This window comes from Triturus cristatus, chromosome 2_2, assembly GCF_964204655.1.
Source record: "Triturus cristatus chromosome 2_2, aTriCri1.1, whole genome shotgun sequence".
NCBI classification, from domain to species: domain Eukaryota; kingdom Metazoa; phylum Chordata; class Amphibia; order Caudata; family Salamandridae; genus Triturus; species Triturus cristatus.
In genome coordinates, this window is record NC_140582.1 from 1,233,781,419 (window position 1) to 1,233,800,448 (window position 19,030).

Genomic DNA, 19,030 nt, shown 5'->3' on the forward strand with positions numbered 1-19,030 from the left:
ATGTAAGATGAGAAAATAGTCTATTCTAGACTGTGTGCTGTGGGTGAAGGAGTGAAAGGTGTATTCTTGATCAGAGGGATGACTAAGACGCCAATGGGCCACTAATATATGACCTGATGTTATATTGCCCAACAAGGCCCGATCTCCCTCATTACATCTATCTAAAGGATCTGTTCTGTCAGTTATTGGGTCTCGGGCAAGATTCCAGTCACCTCCAATAATGTAACTAGAAGCATCAATTTCAATCAGTAAACGATGCAAACAGAGAAAGAAAGCACGTTTGGTCCCTGTTGGGGCATAAACCGAGACCACACAGAGGATCTTATCACCAATTTTCAGTTTTGCAAAGATATATCTGCCTTCTGGATCAGTGCAAGTCTTGATTATTGTCACTGGTAAGGATTTATGGAGACGGATAGCTACACCGCATTTTCGTGGATGATTCTCATGAGGAGGAAGATGTGTCGTAAGCCCACAATGGACGACTTTTCCCACCCAATCTCGTCACAACTTAGAGGATTCTAGAGCATCTAAATGGGTTTCTTGTAAAAGAGCTATATTATTTCTTTTTCTTTGGAGGTAGGAAAGTATTTTTTTACGCTTAATAAAGTGCGTAAGGCCATGAACATTCCACGATACAATGCGTAGAGGATGGGAAGCAGAGGAAATATTCACAGCCATGTACAGCTTAGCGGAAAAGATAGCAAGTTATATGTAGGAAAATAAAGAGAAAGGGCTCTAGATAAAAGGAAACAATAAATGTAGGTTACTTAGGAATACAAAGGAAGAATTCAAAAGAACCTATAATAGAAAAAATGAAAATGATACAAGGACGGGGAAAGAAAGGAAAAAAAAGAAGAGTGAGAGTAAAGATATTACACAGGGAAAAGGGTGCAGTATAAGGAAAGTAGAATTGTGCTCTGCCGGTCCTGGCTTGCGGGCTATACGCACCGGGGAAAGCCCCACACAGCGAGTGGCATATAAAGAGTGAATGGATATGGCAAGTAATAAACAATATAGGAAAAATTAGAAAAATTATGGATATGAGTAAATAAATAAGTATTATAGCGTAAGATAAAATGAAAGAAGATAAGAAGAGAAGTAAGAAAGAGTAATGGAAGAAGTAAATATTAAATACAACCATTATGAGACTTAATAACAATTAAATAATGTAACAGTTCAATCTTATCAGAATTAATTATTATAAGGTGCAAAATATCAAATGAGTCCTACAATTACCTGCTCTTCCAGACGCCTGTTTGGCGCTGTGCTGTGGGGGCCTGCGGGGAGAGCCGAACATCACCTGCTGCACTTTGGGAGGCCAGGGGAGATCCATGCAGCCCAGAGTACCGCAAGGGAGTGGACCACAACTCCCATCTCCCCCTGCACCCAGCCATCGCTTCCCGCTTCCGCCTCCCTGAAGGACCAAAGCGCGTCACGCACCAGCGGCCCCGTACCTGCTCTTCCAGACACCTGTTGTTTGGCGCCGTACTGTGGGGGCCTGCGGGGAGAGCCGCACATCACCTGCTGTACTTTGGGAGGCCAGGGGAGAGCTGTGCAGCCAAGAGTACCGCCAGGGAAAGGACCACAACTCCCATCTCCCCCTGCACCCAGCCATCACTTCCCGCTTCCGCCTCCCTGAAGGACAAAAGCGCGCCCTGCACCAGCAGCCAAGTGTGGTCCCGTCCACGCACGGAGGAGGCTGGGCTGGGCCCCCCTCTAACTCCATTCATTCCGTCATCTGTAACTAATATCTGGATTCGGTCTCAGCCCGGCCCAGTTGACGCAGATGGGTAAAAGGAAAGCCACCATGAATGGAGGTGAGTCATCTAACACCTTAGATGCCTTTCTTATAAGGTCCTCAGATGCTCTGACTAAGGAGATTCAGACTATAGAGTGCAGATTATCACTGGGCGATCCAGCAGTGACCGACCGTTCACCCGCCTGCACTACCATTGAGCCTCCAAATGCATCTGTGGAAACGCTGTCAATTTCCCCGCTCCCTCCACCATCCAAGCAAACTGTAACTCGCTCTAAATGTAAAAACTCTCTGGCTGATGTTAGAGCTCACTCTTCTATTGCATATGTTGAGCCGCAGTCAAAGTAAAAAAAAGGAAGAGCATGATTAACAACAAAGTTAACATCTGTTATTGCATCATAGTCCTGGCGAATGTCCCTAAGCTAGTGGACCAACTCATTACCAAGACACGCCTTTAGGTTAGCAAGCATGGAAGGGGGGACGAGGGGAGTTATTACCGCACATTCTATTGGCGAGACAGGTGGCCTGAGTAGGGAATTCTAGGAAAACGTTCCAGGGGGATTGTGTGGTTGTTAACTTTAATTCATACCACCTGGTTCAGAAATTGTTTTAGGGCTTACCTGGCACAGCTATACGGCATACCCAGATGTTTGCACTACACCTTGTCTTTTTCTACAGACCTGACAGACCTACTAATGGGGCCCAAAGCCTTTTAAACTTACCTACCAAAAAACTATCAGGAGCCTTCTCTTCTCCAGCCTGCCCCTCTGTTTTTGGACATGCAAAAGGAGGCATTTTAACATGCTAAAAACACTAAAATTTAGCAGTCCTATCATTTTCTAATGTTTCTTCCCGTTATCACTTTCTTCATTTAAAAGAATCAAATGGAGACGCTGTTCTTTTAATTAACTATTATAATAAAAATGTTAATGCAAATATGAAAGAGATTGTGAATATGTTGGAAAGAGATGTTAATTCCTTTTTTAAGAGTCTCAAGCAGCTTTCAAAAATCCTATGGGTGCGTGATTTTAACGCACATTGCTGTACTTTACCAAATAAAACAGCTTGTGGCTTGTGTATCAATTCAGATGTTCCCATTCCTCATTTTGCACACGCCTATAGCGACGCCCTGAATAGACTATTAGGGTGGTTTGGGAATCTCCTGTTGAGATGGTGTAGGTAAAAAACATATTTTGGCGCTAACATCAATAAATGTTGTAACAGGTGACCACAAGACAGCACGTTTGGTAGCCATTTGAGGAGGATACACAAAGGCAGTGTCTAATCTATGATTGTGACAAACATTGTACCACCAGTCTCTATACGAAATTTTTGAAAAGCCTTTCCAATTGACAGTAATTTGTTGAAAAGCAATTGCTAATAATAAGTCAATAATCTTGACATTAGATAGAGCTCCATCCCAGATAGAAGAGAGGCTGCCCAGGAAGATATGAATGAAGGAAAAAGGAAACTTAGTACCATAAATCAAGTTAATTTGTAACCAAACTTGCTTCCAGAAAGCCTGTACTTGAGGGCAGGTGAATAACATATGGAAGAGGTCGGCATTGGGGGAGGAGCAAGTCCAACATATATCAAGAGTAGTGGAGAAACGTTTACACAGAATGGCTGTTGTGAATAAAAGTCAATTGTAAACAAAAATAATGTTTGTGTGGTATTAGCTGCTCTGGAGGCTTTACGTAATTTGGACCAAATGCCTTCCCAGAGTGAGAGTGGCCAACATACGGCAAAATCTTTTTCCCAAGCTTCCTCAATCTTCGTTTTCTGTCTGTCATTAGTAGTGCGTTGTAGGTGTTTGTAAATAGTCGAGGCATTGGGTGCGGTTTGTAACAGGGTGTGAAGTCAGAAAGAGGGCTGTGATTTGGTAGAAGTAGCAGGTATGATAGGGAGTTGTGAATAAGTTCCCAAGATAGTTTTTTTAAGTAAAATGTATTTATTAATGAAAGAATTTGGAAGGTTGAATGTCTGCTTAAGTGCGGTAAAAGGAAGAATCTCTGAATCCGAGAACAACTGGTGGATCCAAATTAAGCCTCTATCCCTCCAGGTTTTCCAATAAAAGGGTCTATTATGGATTAGTAAATGTTTATTCTGCCAAATTGTTGAGTGCAGAAAGAGGTCTTTGGAGGTAAGAACATAGTCAGAAGGTAAATCAAGCAGTCTGGCAGTATATTTTAGTATAGGGGTGAAAATGGATTGCGGCTACCGTGAGAAAGAAAGAAATTCACGAAATGAATAAGGAGATAAAAATAAACGTTCAATTGAGGTCCAAAGGGGATAATCTTCTTCAGCAACCATAGAGAAGCCTGACATAGTAAAAAAGCCTTGTGATACGCCTGAAAATCCTGGAAATTAACTCCACCCTCTGTTTTAGGGCGAATCAGTTTTAATAAAGACATTTGAGGTTTCTTGTTGTTCCATATGAAGGAGGATAATGTAGAATTTTTTTGTGATTAATTAGGAGGGAATGGAAATCTGTAAATTCGAGATTGTATATAAAACTATGGGTGATAACATCATTTTTATGGTATCTAGGCGACCCCACCAGGACAAGTAGAGGGGATGCCACTTAGAAGTAAGTTCTTAAATCTCATACAGAGTACTACTGTTTCAGAGATGGAAGGTTTAAATGGCAAACCTAAGTATTTAATACAGTTTGGACTCCATTTAAATTGAGAAGCCTGAAATTGTGAGCTGAAAGTATGTTTTGTTAATGGGAGTATTTCACATTTGTCATTGTTTAATTTGTACCCGGAAATGAGTGAGAAGGATTCCACCTATGCTAAAAAGGTCAGAATTTAGACTTCTGGCCCAGAAAGGAAGAGCAAAATATCATCGGCGTAGGCTGCAAGTTTAATGTGAATATTCAGTGTTTGGAAGCCATAGATGTTTGGATTTGACGCAACTTGGACAGGAATGGCCCAGTTGCCAAGTTGAAAAGAAAAGGGGAAAGAGGACAACCCTGGCGTACTCCTCTGCCTAAATTAAAAAATGAAGAACTCAAGCCATTAGCGCAAACTGCAGCTCTTGGATTAGAATAAAGGAGAGATACTAGGTTTACAAATTTAGGGCCAAATCCAAACCATTCAAGGATAGAAAATAAATATTTCCATTCAACTCTATCAAAAGCCTTCTAAGCGTCCAGAGCAATTGCTGCTAGGGGGTAGTCAAGGTGAGATGATTTGGATAGGATATCAAGGAAGAGCCTTGTATTATATGTGATGACTCGTCCTTTGATGAAACCAGATTGCTCCTTTCCTAGTAAGATTGGTAAGTAAGAGTCGAGACGTATGGCCAAAGCTTTAGAAAAATGTTTATAGTCGATATTAACCAACAAGATAGGTCTGTAATTTTTACAATATTTAGAGTCTTTACCTTCTTTCGGAATAAGACAAATGTGGGCTTCAGAAAATGAACCAGAAGAATGTTTGGAAGTTCTAAAGAAAGTTATAAGTGAATGAAATTTGGGTATCAAAAATTTGGAGAAATGAGTATAGAATTCAACGGTAAAGCCGTCTGGGCCGGGAGCTTTATCTTTTTTAAGTTTCCAAAGGGCTTCTAGAAGTTCATGCTGAGAAAGGTCTGATTCTAAGGGAGATAGATCCAGAGGAGTGTGTTGAGATTTTTGGATATTTGAAAAGAAATGCGATAATTGATGATCTGTAGGTTGAGTTTCTGACGAATATAAAGATTTATAAAAGAGAGAGAATTCATTTAAAATTTCAGAATCCTTAAATTTTAGGACTGAATGCTCATCAAAGATGGACTCAATATTTAGCTTGTTTTGGCGAATCTTTAAGTAATTGGCCAGGATTTTCCCTGCCTTATTTTTTACCTCCACAGAATTTGGCGCTTGATTTTAATAAATAAAGGGACACATCCTCTGTAGACTTTTTGTTGCATTATAGCTTGGCGTTAATAAGATTTTTTTAAAGAATCTTGTGAGTGTGATGTATGATATAAATGTTCTAACGCCTTAAAGTCCTGAAGAAGGTCTTTGGTGATTTTACGTGTAGTTATTTGTTTTTTTGCTACATAGCCTATAATGAAATCCCTGGCCGATGTTTGAAGGCATCCCAAACGGTAGCAGGAGACAAAGAGTCTGTGGTATTCCTTACAAAATAATCCGTAGAAAAGGAGGTGAAAGCTGTAGTAAAGATTGGATCTAAAAGAAGTGGATTATTAAAACGCCACCTTCTGGGAGCGTTGTTCCTGGGGAGGATGTCAAAACCGATTGAAACTGGTGCATGGTACGAAAGGAGGATAGAGCCAATATCTGCAAAAGTGAGGGATTGTGAAATGTTATGAGATACAAAAACGTAATCAATTCTTGATTGGGTATGATGGGTTGGGGAATAAAAGGAGTACTCTCTAACAGTCGGGTTGCAAAGGCACCAGGCGTCAAGCAACTTGTGTTGATGTATGGTGTGGGTAAAAGATATATGTGACTTGTTGGGAATGAAGGACACTTTTGAGTTTCTATCTAAAGAGGGGTCGATCACCTGGTTGCAGTCGCCTGCCAATATAAAATTTTCTTCAATGCAATGAGAGATGCGGTTGGCCAAAGTGGGCCACAAGGAGGAGTTGCCTCCTGTAGGTGCATAAACATTAAGAAGAGAGACCACAACACCCTTTAGTGATAATTTTACAATGATCCACCTCCCTTCATCATCCGATTCTTGTGATAAAAGTGTGAATGGTAAGGATTTACGTCATAATATTGCCACTCCATTCCGTTTACCATCCCCAGGAGAAAAGTAAGTCTCACCCACCCAGCCTCTTTTCAATTTCATAGATTCAGTATCTGTGAGGTGGGTTTCTTGTAAGAACACAATGTCAGCGTTCAACTTAGCCAAATGTGATAAGACTCCTTGTCTCTTAATGGGAGAGTGTAAACCCCTGATGTTCCATGAGACTAATTTAAGTGAAATAAAGTACTAAGGTGAAATGATAAAAACAACAAAGCAACAAACCAATTCAATAAATTAAATGAAAAACTAACAATAGGATAATTCAAGCAAGTAACTTAGAAGTCCAATTCGTTGCAAAAACATTGTATAACCATAAAAGAGAGAGAAAAAAGAAAAAGTGGTTGAGAGAAGATGTCAGAGAGAGAAATAAAGAAAATCAGGATAAAGGCATCAGAGTCTCATTTCCTACAGAAGTGATGTTTAGCGTTGGAAAGTACAGAATGAAGACATAAAAGAAGAAGGAGTTTAGCGTACGAAGAGCGGAAAATAGACAAAAAGAAGGAACTAAATAGGAAACGGAGTAGAAGATTGGATTGCAATATATAGAGCAGAAGATGGAAGGAATAATGAATTTGGGGTTTGAAAACATGGAGGTAAAACAAGGTATTGAGGTCACCATATTGAAAATAAAGGGAAAGCTGTAAGACAAAACAAAGAACAAAAGACAAGACAAAACACATACTTACAATGAGGGAATACAAATCGAGGGTGGGTGGAACCACATGGGACATGCGGAACTTCAGGTAAGGACCGGGATATCCAAGGAGGGGACACGCCATATCATAAGCAGCACTTTAGACAAAGGATAAAACAGAATAATAGAAATGTTTAGTAAGGCATTAAGTGGTAAAATAAAAAATTAAAATAAAAAAAGGAGAAAAACAGCGAACCTGAGAAACGCTAAAACTAAATAACAGTAACCATAATATCAGAAAGACTCTAAATAACCCTACAGGTATGAAAAACAATAAACATTGAGAAACCTGCGAACAATTTGACGTGAAATCAATGATACACAACTACAAAAGTCAGGTAACATATGAGGAAGAAGGACTTGAAGAATTCACGTGATCCATCTTGTTTGAGTTGATGAAACTTTGCAGACGGATAGAATCTTCATAGGAAGAGATTCTGTTATCAAACTTTGAATATACAAGGATGAAAGAGACCATATCTTGCTCCCATGGCACGAAGATTAGATCTCATGTCGAGGAAAGCTTTGCGCCTTGCTGCTGTGGCTCTTCAATAATCTTGTGCAAAAAATAATGTAGACCCAGACCATGAAATCCGCTGAATTGCCTTGGCAGCTGTCAGGACTCTTAGTAGATCTGTATATTCTAAGAAATATAGGATAACACCCCTGTATCTTTGCGAGGAAGATGAATTGTTGGCGATCTGGCCAAGTCTATGAGCGCGCTGGATATTCAAGGATGTATCCTCGGGCAGGTGCAAGATTTTGGGGAGAAAGGATTTGAAGACGGTAATAGGGTCTGATCCTTTGACTCCTTCATTCAGACCATAAATACGTAGGTTGTTTCATCTATTGCGATTTTCCAAATCCTCGACCTGCTTTTGGAGTGTTGAAACTTGCGACTGCATGAAGGAAACTGTTTTGGAAGTTTTGTCTACTGATAAAACCTTGCGTTCCACCTCTGAAATTCTAGAATCAAGTTGTGAACAACTGTCCGAGAGTAATTGAAGTTTGGAATTAGTTTCCTCCATAAAGGGTCTCAAAGCCCTTATTTCTTGCAGCAACAGATGCATGGATACTGGAGACTCTGGTTTGGGCGGAGATGGAGGGTCCTGCTTTAGGTATTTCACATTGGACTTTCCTGGTATAGACTTCAATTGATCCATCGTGGCAGTGGTGCTCTGTGGCTCAAAAGATCCAAAATCTTCCTATTTTGAAAGTTCAGAAAATAGTTTCGAGTTTTTAATGAAAATACGTTGAGGTTTATTTGCAAGAGAAGAAGTGCCTTTTGTTCTGCCCATTAATTATTTATTAAATCCGTAGAATAGAAGTCATGTGACAATTGAACGTGGTGCAGCAGAGGACCAAACATATGAGGTGTGTGATGAAAAGGAGATTATGATTATATCATACTACAAAAAACATCATGCACAAAGAATGCTACAGCCGCCACTGTGGATAAGTTATACAGGTACAGGTGTTCCTGTTATGCTGCTCAAAAAACAGGAGGATTGACTCGGCATATCACACGTGTGCAACAGTGCATTTATATAAACAGGCTGGCTAATGTCACCTTCATATTCTCTGAGGGAAAACCTGCAGGATTTATTAAAATGGCGTCTTCAATAATGCTGGGGCAGAAAAGAGAAGACATGACAGAAATGCACACTCCATAGTAATGCAAGGAGCCTTCACAAGAATACAATAATGGGCTTCTAATATGAGGCGCTGGAGAAGGTGCAGTGTGACAGTGAACTCACCTGAGGTGAAAAGAGCGAAGCGCCGTCGCCTCGCATTCCTCGCATTCCATAGACAAAATGGCGGCCGCAATATTGCGTACCCGCCGTCAGGCGTCCTTCACATAAATACTGCAGAGTTGAGGTGCGCTGACAAACAAAAGTACACACGTTCAGCGCCCGGGGCATTCACATACCGGGTCCGCTGTCTGGCTGCGTGAAACAGTCTCCATGCGCGTCTCCCCGTCCCGATCCGGGAGCCTCACAGGGTTGCCGCCATGCCGTCTGGGTGCCAAGCCACGCCCCCATAAAGTGAAATTTATAACAGGTGTGGTTGGCAATAGTCTTGATGATATTATGACCTGTCTGGCAGCTAACCCTGATCCAATACCAACATTAACAGTGAAAGGATATTGTCAGAGGCAAAAAAGTTAATAACTAGGGAAAGTTCCAACAACCCAGGCCCTAAATGGTTTGACCAGTCCTGCACGAAGGCCCTTTCTAACTTGCATTTAGCACTTAGATCTAACCCAAGGGACGCATCACTGGTTAAGACCCTACGGCTTCGTTACTCAGAGGCCGGGAAGCAAAGAACTAACACTCTCAAAGAAGAAGCTTGGGAGAAACTTCATCAAGTGGCTCTTTAAAAAAACTCACAGGATTTTTGCAGAGCCATTAATGCCCCATTCCTGAAACCTGTGAAAGATCCGAGCACCGCGTGCCCCGTGGACGAAGATTCTTGGATCGCACACTTTTCCTCTTTTTTATTTCCCACACAGAGAAGGTGGTCAGCCAGTGATTACCAAATAGCCCTCCCACAAATCTGCCCTTTTGTCTCAATTTACAGGAAATCAGAATGGCCCTTTCCTCTACTAATAGAGCTTCTGGGCCAGATGGGCCGATCTCCTTACTAGATCGCACCGCCAAATTGATGGGTGGTGTCTTACTTAATAGATTAGAGGAGTGGGCCACTGACAATAACATCTTGATCCCGGTACAATACGGGTTTAAAAAGGGGAGTGGCACCCATGGTCAAAGCCTCAACCTGACCCTTCTAATGGCCAAGTACACTAAAGCAAAGCAGTAGAAATTATATTTGGCATTTATGGACCTCTTAGCAGCATTCAACTGCGTAACCCATCACCGTCTCTGGGAAATAATGGCAGAAATGGGTATTGACGATGCAATAACCACCTTTATTAGACAGCTTTATTCTTCAGCATCGGCAACCGTGCGTTATGGAAATCAGGGCGAGTGCTCCAGGTCGTTCCCAATCTTGAGGGGAGTCCGTCAGGGGTGTGTTCTTGCCCCATTCCTTTTTTCCATCTATACAAATGGGGTAGAAGCACCCCTGCTGGACTCCACCCCGGACATCTCATTGATTAAGAATGTACGCACCCCAATTTTGCTATATGCAGACGATGCAGTCTTAATTGCTCGTACTGGCCGAGCCCTACAACAATATTTAAGGATTTATGTAAAATACACGAGTAGCCTAGATCTAAAAACAAATGAGGCAAAATCCCTGGTTCTAATAACTGGACGTAGAGAGAAGAGGCCTCCACATTTTTATATAAAAGGGCGTGAGCTGGCCCACACTGACACTTTTTCGTACCTCGGAATAACCTTTGAGAGACAACTGTCCTGGTCCAACATGATCATAACAAGAGGCCTAGCACTGGAAAAAAGCATTATAGCACTTAATTCCTTTACACAGAAATTGGGTGCAAAACCCCTTGAGACGATCAAAAAGGTTTATTCTGCTAAAGCAATATCAGTGGCAACTTATGGGGCAGGAATATGTGGTTACACCAATGCTCATTCTCTCTAGATCACCGAAAATTCCTTTTGGAAAAGACTTATTGGCCTCCCAACGAGCTGTTCCAACTTTTTATGCCACACCGAGCTGGATGTCCCTTATATCGATGATATAGTTAGGCTGGCACCCAGATTGCAAGAAATTAAAAGACCATTTTTTTAATCAAAGGACACTGGAGAGATCAAAACTGAATTGTTCAAAAGTGCTCATAAAATTATATTTGGAGAGCCCAATTAATCAGGAAGGCGCCCTGGGATACCTATCTTTTGTGACCAACTTACGCCATAGATTTATCATAGTAAGATTTTGTTTGAACCTCATTCCCTATATGCTTTCTTTCCCAGCTGGTACTTACTCTATAGTGGATCTTCCACCCTGTCTGTGTGATGGCTTCTCCCCTCAATCAAATCTACACATTCTCTTTTTTTGTAGCTTTTATAAGATGCACCACAAAAGATTCATGTGCCTGCTTTTTCCCATATACCATTTTACCTGGCCCTGTAATTTTTACAATTATTATCTAATGAATTAGTATATTTTACTGTTACCTTATATCTTCTACTCTCGTGGAGGACTAGGCGGCTGGACCACTTCGTCCTATGAATCATGAATTTAACCTTGTTTTTAAATCTATTGTTTTAAACAAATCGCTGTTACCAGTTGAATCATGAAAGTTGTATTCTCTGGAATGTATATTTTATATTGTACTTTTTGTACTTTAATGATCTTAATAATTTAAGTATTGAATAAAGTGATTTGACTGACTGAGTCATACAATTGTTGAAAATAAATTTCTTAAATATAAGTAGCAATAAGAATAAGGACATATGAGAAAAGGATATAAACAATACTGACAAAAAGGGAAGAATAAAGAATATTCGCTTCTAAATAGTGTGTTTTAGAAAAACTCTAAAGAAAGGAGAGAAACTTAATATTTTGGAAATTGAGGCAAAATCCAAGTTAAGAACAATTAAATAGCATGTAAATAACATTTAATAACAATGTAAACCTTTATCTAATTAGAGAGCAAAAATATCAGAAGATAAAATACATATACAGTGAAATGAAGGACTAATAGTAAAGATAATTATAAATAATATAATGTATAACTTTAAGGCATTAATTCATATATATAATGTGTTCCTTAATGAAAAATATATCAAAGAATTGTAATAGGAATAACGGTGTTATTACATAAAAACTTTATAAAATAGTGAGAATGAATACAAATACACCATATTTTATATACATATTGGAGGAGAGGGAGAGAGGATGAAAAATCATTTAAAGTAGATTAGAAAATATAATATATAACAAATACAGCAAGTAATGTATAATTGAGTAAATAAATAAATAGATACTCATCAGATCAGGACTTCAACAGATAGTAGTGTATGTCTATCTTATCAATTCTTCAAGATATTATTAATAGAGTAGAAAAACAAAATCAAGTAACAGTGTCATCGAGTGATGGAAGAGGTTTAATTGGAGAGAGTGACTTGTCTCTGTCTCTGTCTGCCCCTCTCTCTTGCGTGAGAGCAGCTACTGGGGATTCCGGCCAGTGGCGGGGATTTAGCCATGGCCAAAATCTCCAACTCTGGGCCGGAAGCTCCGCCTCCGGCCCGGAAGTCCCGCCTCCGGGCCGGAAGCTCCTGCCCGAGTGCGGACGTAAAGTTAGTAGTCGTAAATCCATTCTGTATTATACCAAAAGTAGTAAGTTTAGGATTTTGTCTTAAGTTAATTCTGTGAATCGGGCCCATAATGTTTAACTGGCACAGGCCAGGCCGAAAAAAGAGAAAGGCTTTGCGACGCTCATTCGTTTTACTGGAAAAATCTGCAGATAATCAGATCTCATGACTGTCAAAAATATATGGACCTTGCGTACATGCTGCTGTGATTAATTGTCGAGCTTGTTCATGTGGCAAAAAACATACAATAAGTGTACGTGGTTGTATATTCTTTCCCACTCTAGGGGGACCAATACGATGTGTTCTTTGTATTTTTAATGGCGGACCGAAAGCAAGGCCTGTAATTTTCGGAAGAGTTGCTTTTAGAAAGGATTTAGCATCTGATCCTTCTATTCCTTCCGGAAAATCAGAGAAGCGAACATTATCACGGCGGTTTCTATGTTCCAAATCAATCACTTTGCTTCTTAGAAAGAGAAGTTCTTGGTCTCTATCTAGTATGCTTTGGAGACAATTCAACTGTCGTTACCCGATCTGTGAGACCATCAAGACGTTTCTGGAAATCTGCAATATCAGCACGTATGGATTTAGTCTTCATCAGCAGAGATAGATGTCTCCATTCCATCCAGTAATCTCTTGAAGTATTCGTTCCATAGTAGAGTCTGATCCAGTCGCCATCATAGAGGTGGAGGATTTTTGGGCTGCTAGGACAGTGTTGCAGATTTCTGAGGTACAGCAACTCTGGCTTAATATCTCAGAATAAGAGGGTTGTTTGATAGATTTACTAGCTGATTTACCAGAAAGCATTCCAATCCGTCGTTATGTAAAAATTGTATTCTGGTAATTTATTTTTCCACAGCTACAGAGGTCTCTGGAATAGAACTGTTCAAACCGAGATAAGGGCGTCACCACTTTGTCAGTTGTTTGACATTAGCGCACACAAAACTCTTTAAGGTGCTATCAGGAGAAAAAGCAGTATTTGAAAGTCAATATTACTAAAAGCAAGGACTCCTTCTTCTCCAGTAAGAGATATATTAGATAATTTGCCTAAAATTGCTTCAAGCATTGCAGATGTCTGATAACTGAATATATAGCGCCTTTATTCAAATTGATATTGGGCAGTAAAAAAAAGAATAATAGTCCATACTTATGAAGTTTCTTGTGATGCGAGGAACCCAGCACACTATTTTACTGTCAGAAGAATAATTAGAAGGCAAGTAGATGCATCAATCCTGAGAAACTCAAACTAAATGCCACAATGTGGCCAGTAGTGCGTAGAATTCCTCATATCTGACAGGAACAGAAGTAAAGACAAATCTAATTAAAGCCAGAAATGCAAGCCACTTATTAAACAAAGGTGTACTGTCGTTCTTTAAGCAGCAAAGACATCCAGCAACAAAGGATGTAACTCTCTCCTCAAGTTGAAGTCAGGCAGTGAAAAATAGTCAATATTTATAAAGATGCCTGTGCTAAAAAGAACTCAGTACATTTATAAGGCAGGCAGAGGCATCTCTCTGAAGCAGCTCAGGCTAATTGTAATGTAATGTATTGTAAGTTGGTATTTGTAAAGCGCTAGCTGCCACTCCGTAAGGACCATCCAGTCGCTGGTTGGTTGGAGGTGAGAGGGCCATATAAGTGCTAAATGATTGAGAGGCAACATTCGTCCGGGGTACCATATATCCAAGTCTTCAGAGCTTTCCTGAATTGTGTTTCTGTATTTAGAAGTCTTAGATGGGTTGGTAGTACGTTCCAGGCTTTGGTCCCCAGGGCGGCCACTGTTTTTCTTCCTTTTGTTTTACATCTGAAAATGGGGGGTTTAAGGAGGTTGGCTGATGAGGACCTAAGAGTTCTGGTTGTGATGTAGGGAAAGAACCGTGCTGAAAGATACTTAGGTCCGGATTTAAGCATGGCTCTATAGGTGATTAAAAGGATTTTGAACAGAATTCTGTTATGTAGTAGTAGCCAATGGAAGACAATACAAATATTATTATTAAAAAACAAATTAAAACTCATAAAAATTAATTGACTTCACACTTTACCCCCATAATCCCCAAACCTACGGCTAAAATTAATTACACAATTAAAACAATTAAAACGTATTTTCACACACACACAAATATAAACATATACCCTAATTAAATATCAATTAATTAATATTAATGCTCAACTAATTAATAATTAGTTACAATTCACAATTCCCATAATTAATTTTCAATTAATTAATATTAACAACTAATTATAAATTAATTAAACATAAATTACTCATTAATTACAAATAAATTACTTCCCACACTTAGGGGTTTATTATGATAGGTGGGCGATCTGCCCACCAAAACTCACCGCTTGCATGACTTTCCCCCCGCCACATTCTGATGGCGGACGGGACCCCGGCGGACGGTAGGAAATACGCCCGATTGCCTAACGGGCAGAAAAGCCCAGCAATATGGTGGCGATGCCTTGCAGGCACCGCCATCCATATTAGTATCATGGCAGGGAATTGCCTTTCCATGGCGGAGCCTCCGCCATGGAACAGCATGCGTTTTTTTCTTTGGTGGCCCGTTGCGTGCGCCCAGGGTGTTCGGGGAGGTGGGGGGTGCACATGGGAGGTACCAATGGTACCCCCCTGCATTTGCAAGCACAACGTGGCAGGCACCGCACTGTGCCTGTCACGTTGTGCATGCAAATGCACAACATGCCTTTTTTGCGTGGTGACGGGTGCTGCTGACAGCACCGCCCGCCGCAATGTAAAAAATGCGGGATGCACCTGCCAGTGTGGCGGGCGCATCCTAATACCAATCGCGGGACTGCCGCACATACCGGCGGGCGGTCCCTTCCTCCATTATGATGGAGGTCGGACAACGTAATAGACCCCTTAATACTATAACATTTCAATTAAATAAATATTAATAAATAAAAACTAATCATTAAATTATTATAATTAAATTACTTTCAACCCTATTCGCCTATAAACCCACAACCCACTACCGAACTGAAAACCGCAAAATGTACTTAAAATAAAATTGATGGCTACTAAAAATGTAATACATAGATTAAAAAACGTAAACAATACTCATACAAATATCATGCATCACATACATTTAAAATGTAAACTAAAATGCATAACACTAATTAAAAAATCAATATTTTAAAAAACTATACTTTTGAAAAAGATATTAAGGACTTCTTTATTTTTTTTAAACAATATTTCTTAGCTTAAATTCGATATTCTTGACCACGATATTCTTGCTGTCTATATTTCTGTGTCACGATATCTCCAACTCAATATTTGTGTAAGTCGACATTTCCAACTCAATATTCTTTCTGGGATTTAGTCTGCACATTGTGAGCAAAGTCGAACAACACTGCCCCTTGTTATTCTGTTCTGGCCAGGCCTTAGCACCTAGACAAAACATACCGATGCAGCTGTTGTTTGGGACTTATTGGAATACTCGAATAGCTAACAAACACTTGGAGAGTGACCTTTCCAGTGAGAAGAGCAAGACAGCACCTATGATGTAGATCTATCATCTATAGCCTATGATATGGGGTCTGCAGATAAAGTCCAGCGATCTTCTAATCTATAATAAAACAGCTTCTAAGCAAGGGGAGAGGGTTAGGCTATATCGTCTTTTCATAATGACATCCACTTTCATGATTTACGGACTAACTGCTATGCTGACCATATTTGTATTATGCATTTTTCTGCTTGTTGTCGCACATATACTGCATACTAGAGCAAGCTAGATCAAATAAATATTTTAAACTTGTTCATATCTCTGTCAGATCTTATTGTACAAGAGTGTGAGCGAAAGGGTGTGTCTTGCAATGGCGATTCCTGAGAGACTCTGGAGTGTTGTATTCTGGGGGTCTAATCATTTGTTTCTCTGTGAGTGGGTAGGAATGCAAGTGAGACACTATAGCTAGTCGGTCCTGGGCTCTTGGGTACTAAGGTGGTAGGATGACCCAGTCCCTATGCACCAAGGTCCCGTAATCCTGTGCATAGTTCTGTGCTTGTGTTTAATCCCTGCAACAATCGGTGAACAGGCGTTCCGTAGACGCTCCTTCCTAACTGGCACACATGTGAGGTTGGACAGCTCTTTCTATTTTTATCAGCAGTACAAATAAAAGCACATGGACTTGTTACCATCACAAGTTCACAGCTGAATGACCATTATACACCATCTACATACATACATACATACATGCATATTTATATACATGCAGCGATTTACGCTGTGTTGCATTACTCCAGATTTATGAAGCAATGCAGAGCCATGCAAGGGGACCCTGCGTGGCTTGATAAATCAAACTTAAGAGTTGTGTCGCTCTTGCGCCCAGTTACGTATCGCAGTGGCGACGCCTCTCTTTTATAAATATGCCCCATGTTTCCAACATTTGATCTACGCAGCTCTGCACTGTCACCAACATGTGTGAGAATTGCTGTGTTTAAACAAGAGAATCTATTCCTGCTCTACAATGTACAACACATCTCTGTGCATCCTCTTGACTTTTTTGTTTTCTGTTGAGGGAGAAAAATAGGCCTTTTCCAACGTTACATTTTCTATAGTTGATCCGTTTCAGGAGAACCAAGAGGTAAGGCATGGGTTTATCCTGCCACCCCTGGTGATGTGCAGTTGCAATCTATGACGCAATACTGTCCAGAGTATACTGTGCCGACTTGTTATCCTTCTGAGAATACATATCAGGTGCAAATAACTCTCTCTCTGTTGCTTTTCAGGTGTGATCTTGTTCACTGTGGACAATCAGGGCGTCATCAGGGCGGGTCCGCCCCCAGCTGCTTACAACGACGATTTCACGTCCAGAGCTCGTGTTCTGGGGAAGCTGAAGGATGTAAACCATGTGTTCTTCAGCCCAGGGGGTCTTCTGTATGTCCTGAAGGGTTATGAGCTATATAGGGGTCCCATGCCTTCAGACCCATCCAAGAACTGGCTCCAAGGTCCTGGAAGGCGCATAGGGAGATCAGGCTGGGCAGTATTCAAGCGCCTTTTCTTCCACCCCAATGGAGATCTTTATGCCGTCACTCATCATGGTGAGCTCTACGCAGGCCCCCCGAACGCCCATGAAGACCAGAGTTGGTTGGGGCCACTAGCTAAAAAAGTTGGTAATAATGGATGGGGTGGATTTTCCGCCCTCTTCTTCGATCCCCAGGGGATCCTGTACGCAGTGACTGGAGATACGCTTTTAAAGGGAAGACCTCCAACGAGTGCAGCTGATAACTGGATTGGAAGAAGCCAGGTCATCGGCAGAGGTGGATGGAGCCATTTAAGCCACTTCATGTCTTTTACTCCCGACGGCAACCTTTGGTGTGTCTCCAAGTCAGACGGGAAGATCTACACGGCCTCTCCACCAACCAGCGTGAACGACAACTGGATTGGAAGAGCCAAAAATCTGGGTCATAGTTACTTCTTTAAATTCATGGCCTTGACAACGGGGGGGGCAGGACGAGTCCTGTGGCACTGCAACTCAGTGACGAGAAGAAGAGCCCAACACCCTTGTCTACGTAAGTATGACGTCAAATAGGGTTTGCGAGTCGCTATTAGAAAGGGGCGTATAAAGGGCGTCCTGTCCTAATAAAGAGTCGCACTGGTATATATGCATGTTTCGCAGCCGAGAATGCAGTCACAAAACATTTGCAGATTACCACCAATTTCAAATTGGTGGTATTGCATTAGCAAAAGGGAAGAGGTCCCCAAGGAACCCCTTCCCCTTTGCGAATGGGGGCGCCAACGTTTTTTCAGAGCCCTGTAAAAAAATGAATAGAAAACTTTTCTTTTTTTTAAATGCATTCCGTTTCTCTTTAAGGAAAACAGGTTACATATTAAAAAAAAAAGCTTGCTTTATTTGAAAATTTGTCACTTAATTGGTGGTCTGCTGACCCCAGCAGGCCACCATCCCAAAGAATGCCAGCCATCTCCAATGGGTCGCAATTTGCGGTCTGCCTCATGAATATTAATGAGGCAGGTCCCTTGCAGTCCATTTGGGAATCACAAATAGTGTCTGAGACACTGTTGTACATCAGGTTTGCAACTCGCAAATTGAGAGCCACTAAAAATTGCAATATGTGACTCGCAAAACCTGAAGTCTTACATGTGCCCCTGGTTCCTAAAACGATAACAGTGCATCTGGGCGATACCTTTAATGGAATGTTCAGCTCTGGCTACTTTCCTAAGCTTCAATCCTGCCTCTAGTGAAAAAGGCCATCCTTACCCTTACAAACTCCAGTAACTATGGGCTCATATCACACCTACCTTTCCCTTCCAAGATAGTTTAAAAAGCCATGCATCAGGAGCTGGCCTCTTTCATAAACACTAATCACTTTCTCAACCCTACTCAGTTCGGGTTTAGGAGCGAGTAAAGCACCAAATACGTCCTCATTGTGGCATCTGAGGACATTAGATCTACCCTAGACAAGTACCCCAGGGGTATAGGAAAATTGGGGTTAACTAGAGGGTGGAGAGAGGCTGGGACCACAGAGCCTGCAGGGTGTCATTCATTGACCGTACCCGTTGCACCGCATTAGGGTGCTGAGTGCGTATGTGTGCTAGAGTATTCC

The 19,030-nt window shown here is 41.0% G+C and overlaps 1 protein-coding gene across 1 annotated transcript in view; it reads left to right on the forward strand.

The window, feature by feature from the left end:
* LOC146863470 (uncharacterized) overlaps positions 1-19,030 on the forward strand; it is a 68,769-nt gene that overhangs the window by 28,008 nt on the left and 21,731 nt on the right. Inside the window, exon 3 of the mRNA XM_085642894.1 lies at positions 17,195-17,977. Coding sequence (XP_085499020.1) covers positions 17,195-17,977 — 783 coding nt within the window. The remainder of the gene's footprint in view (positions 1-17,194; positions 17,978-19,030) is intronic.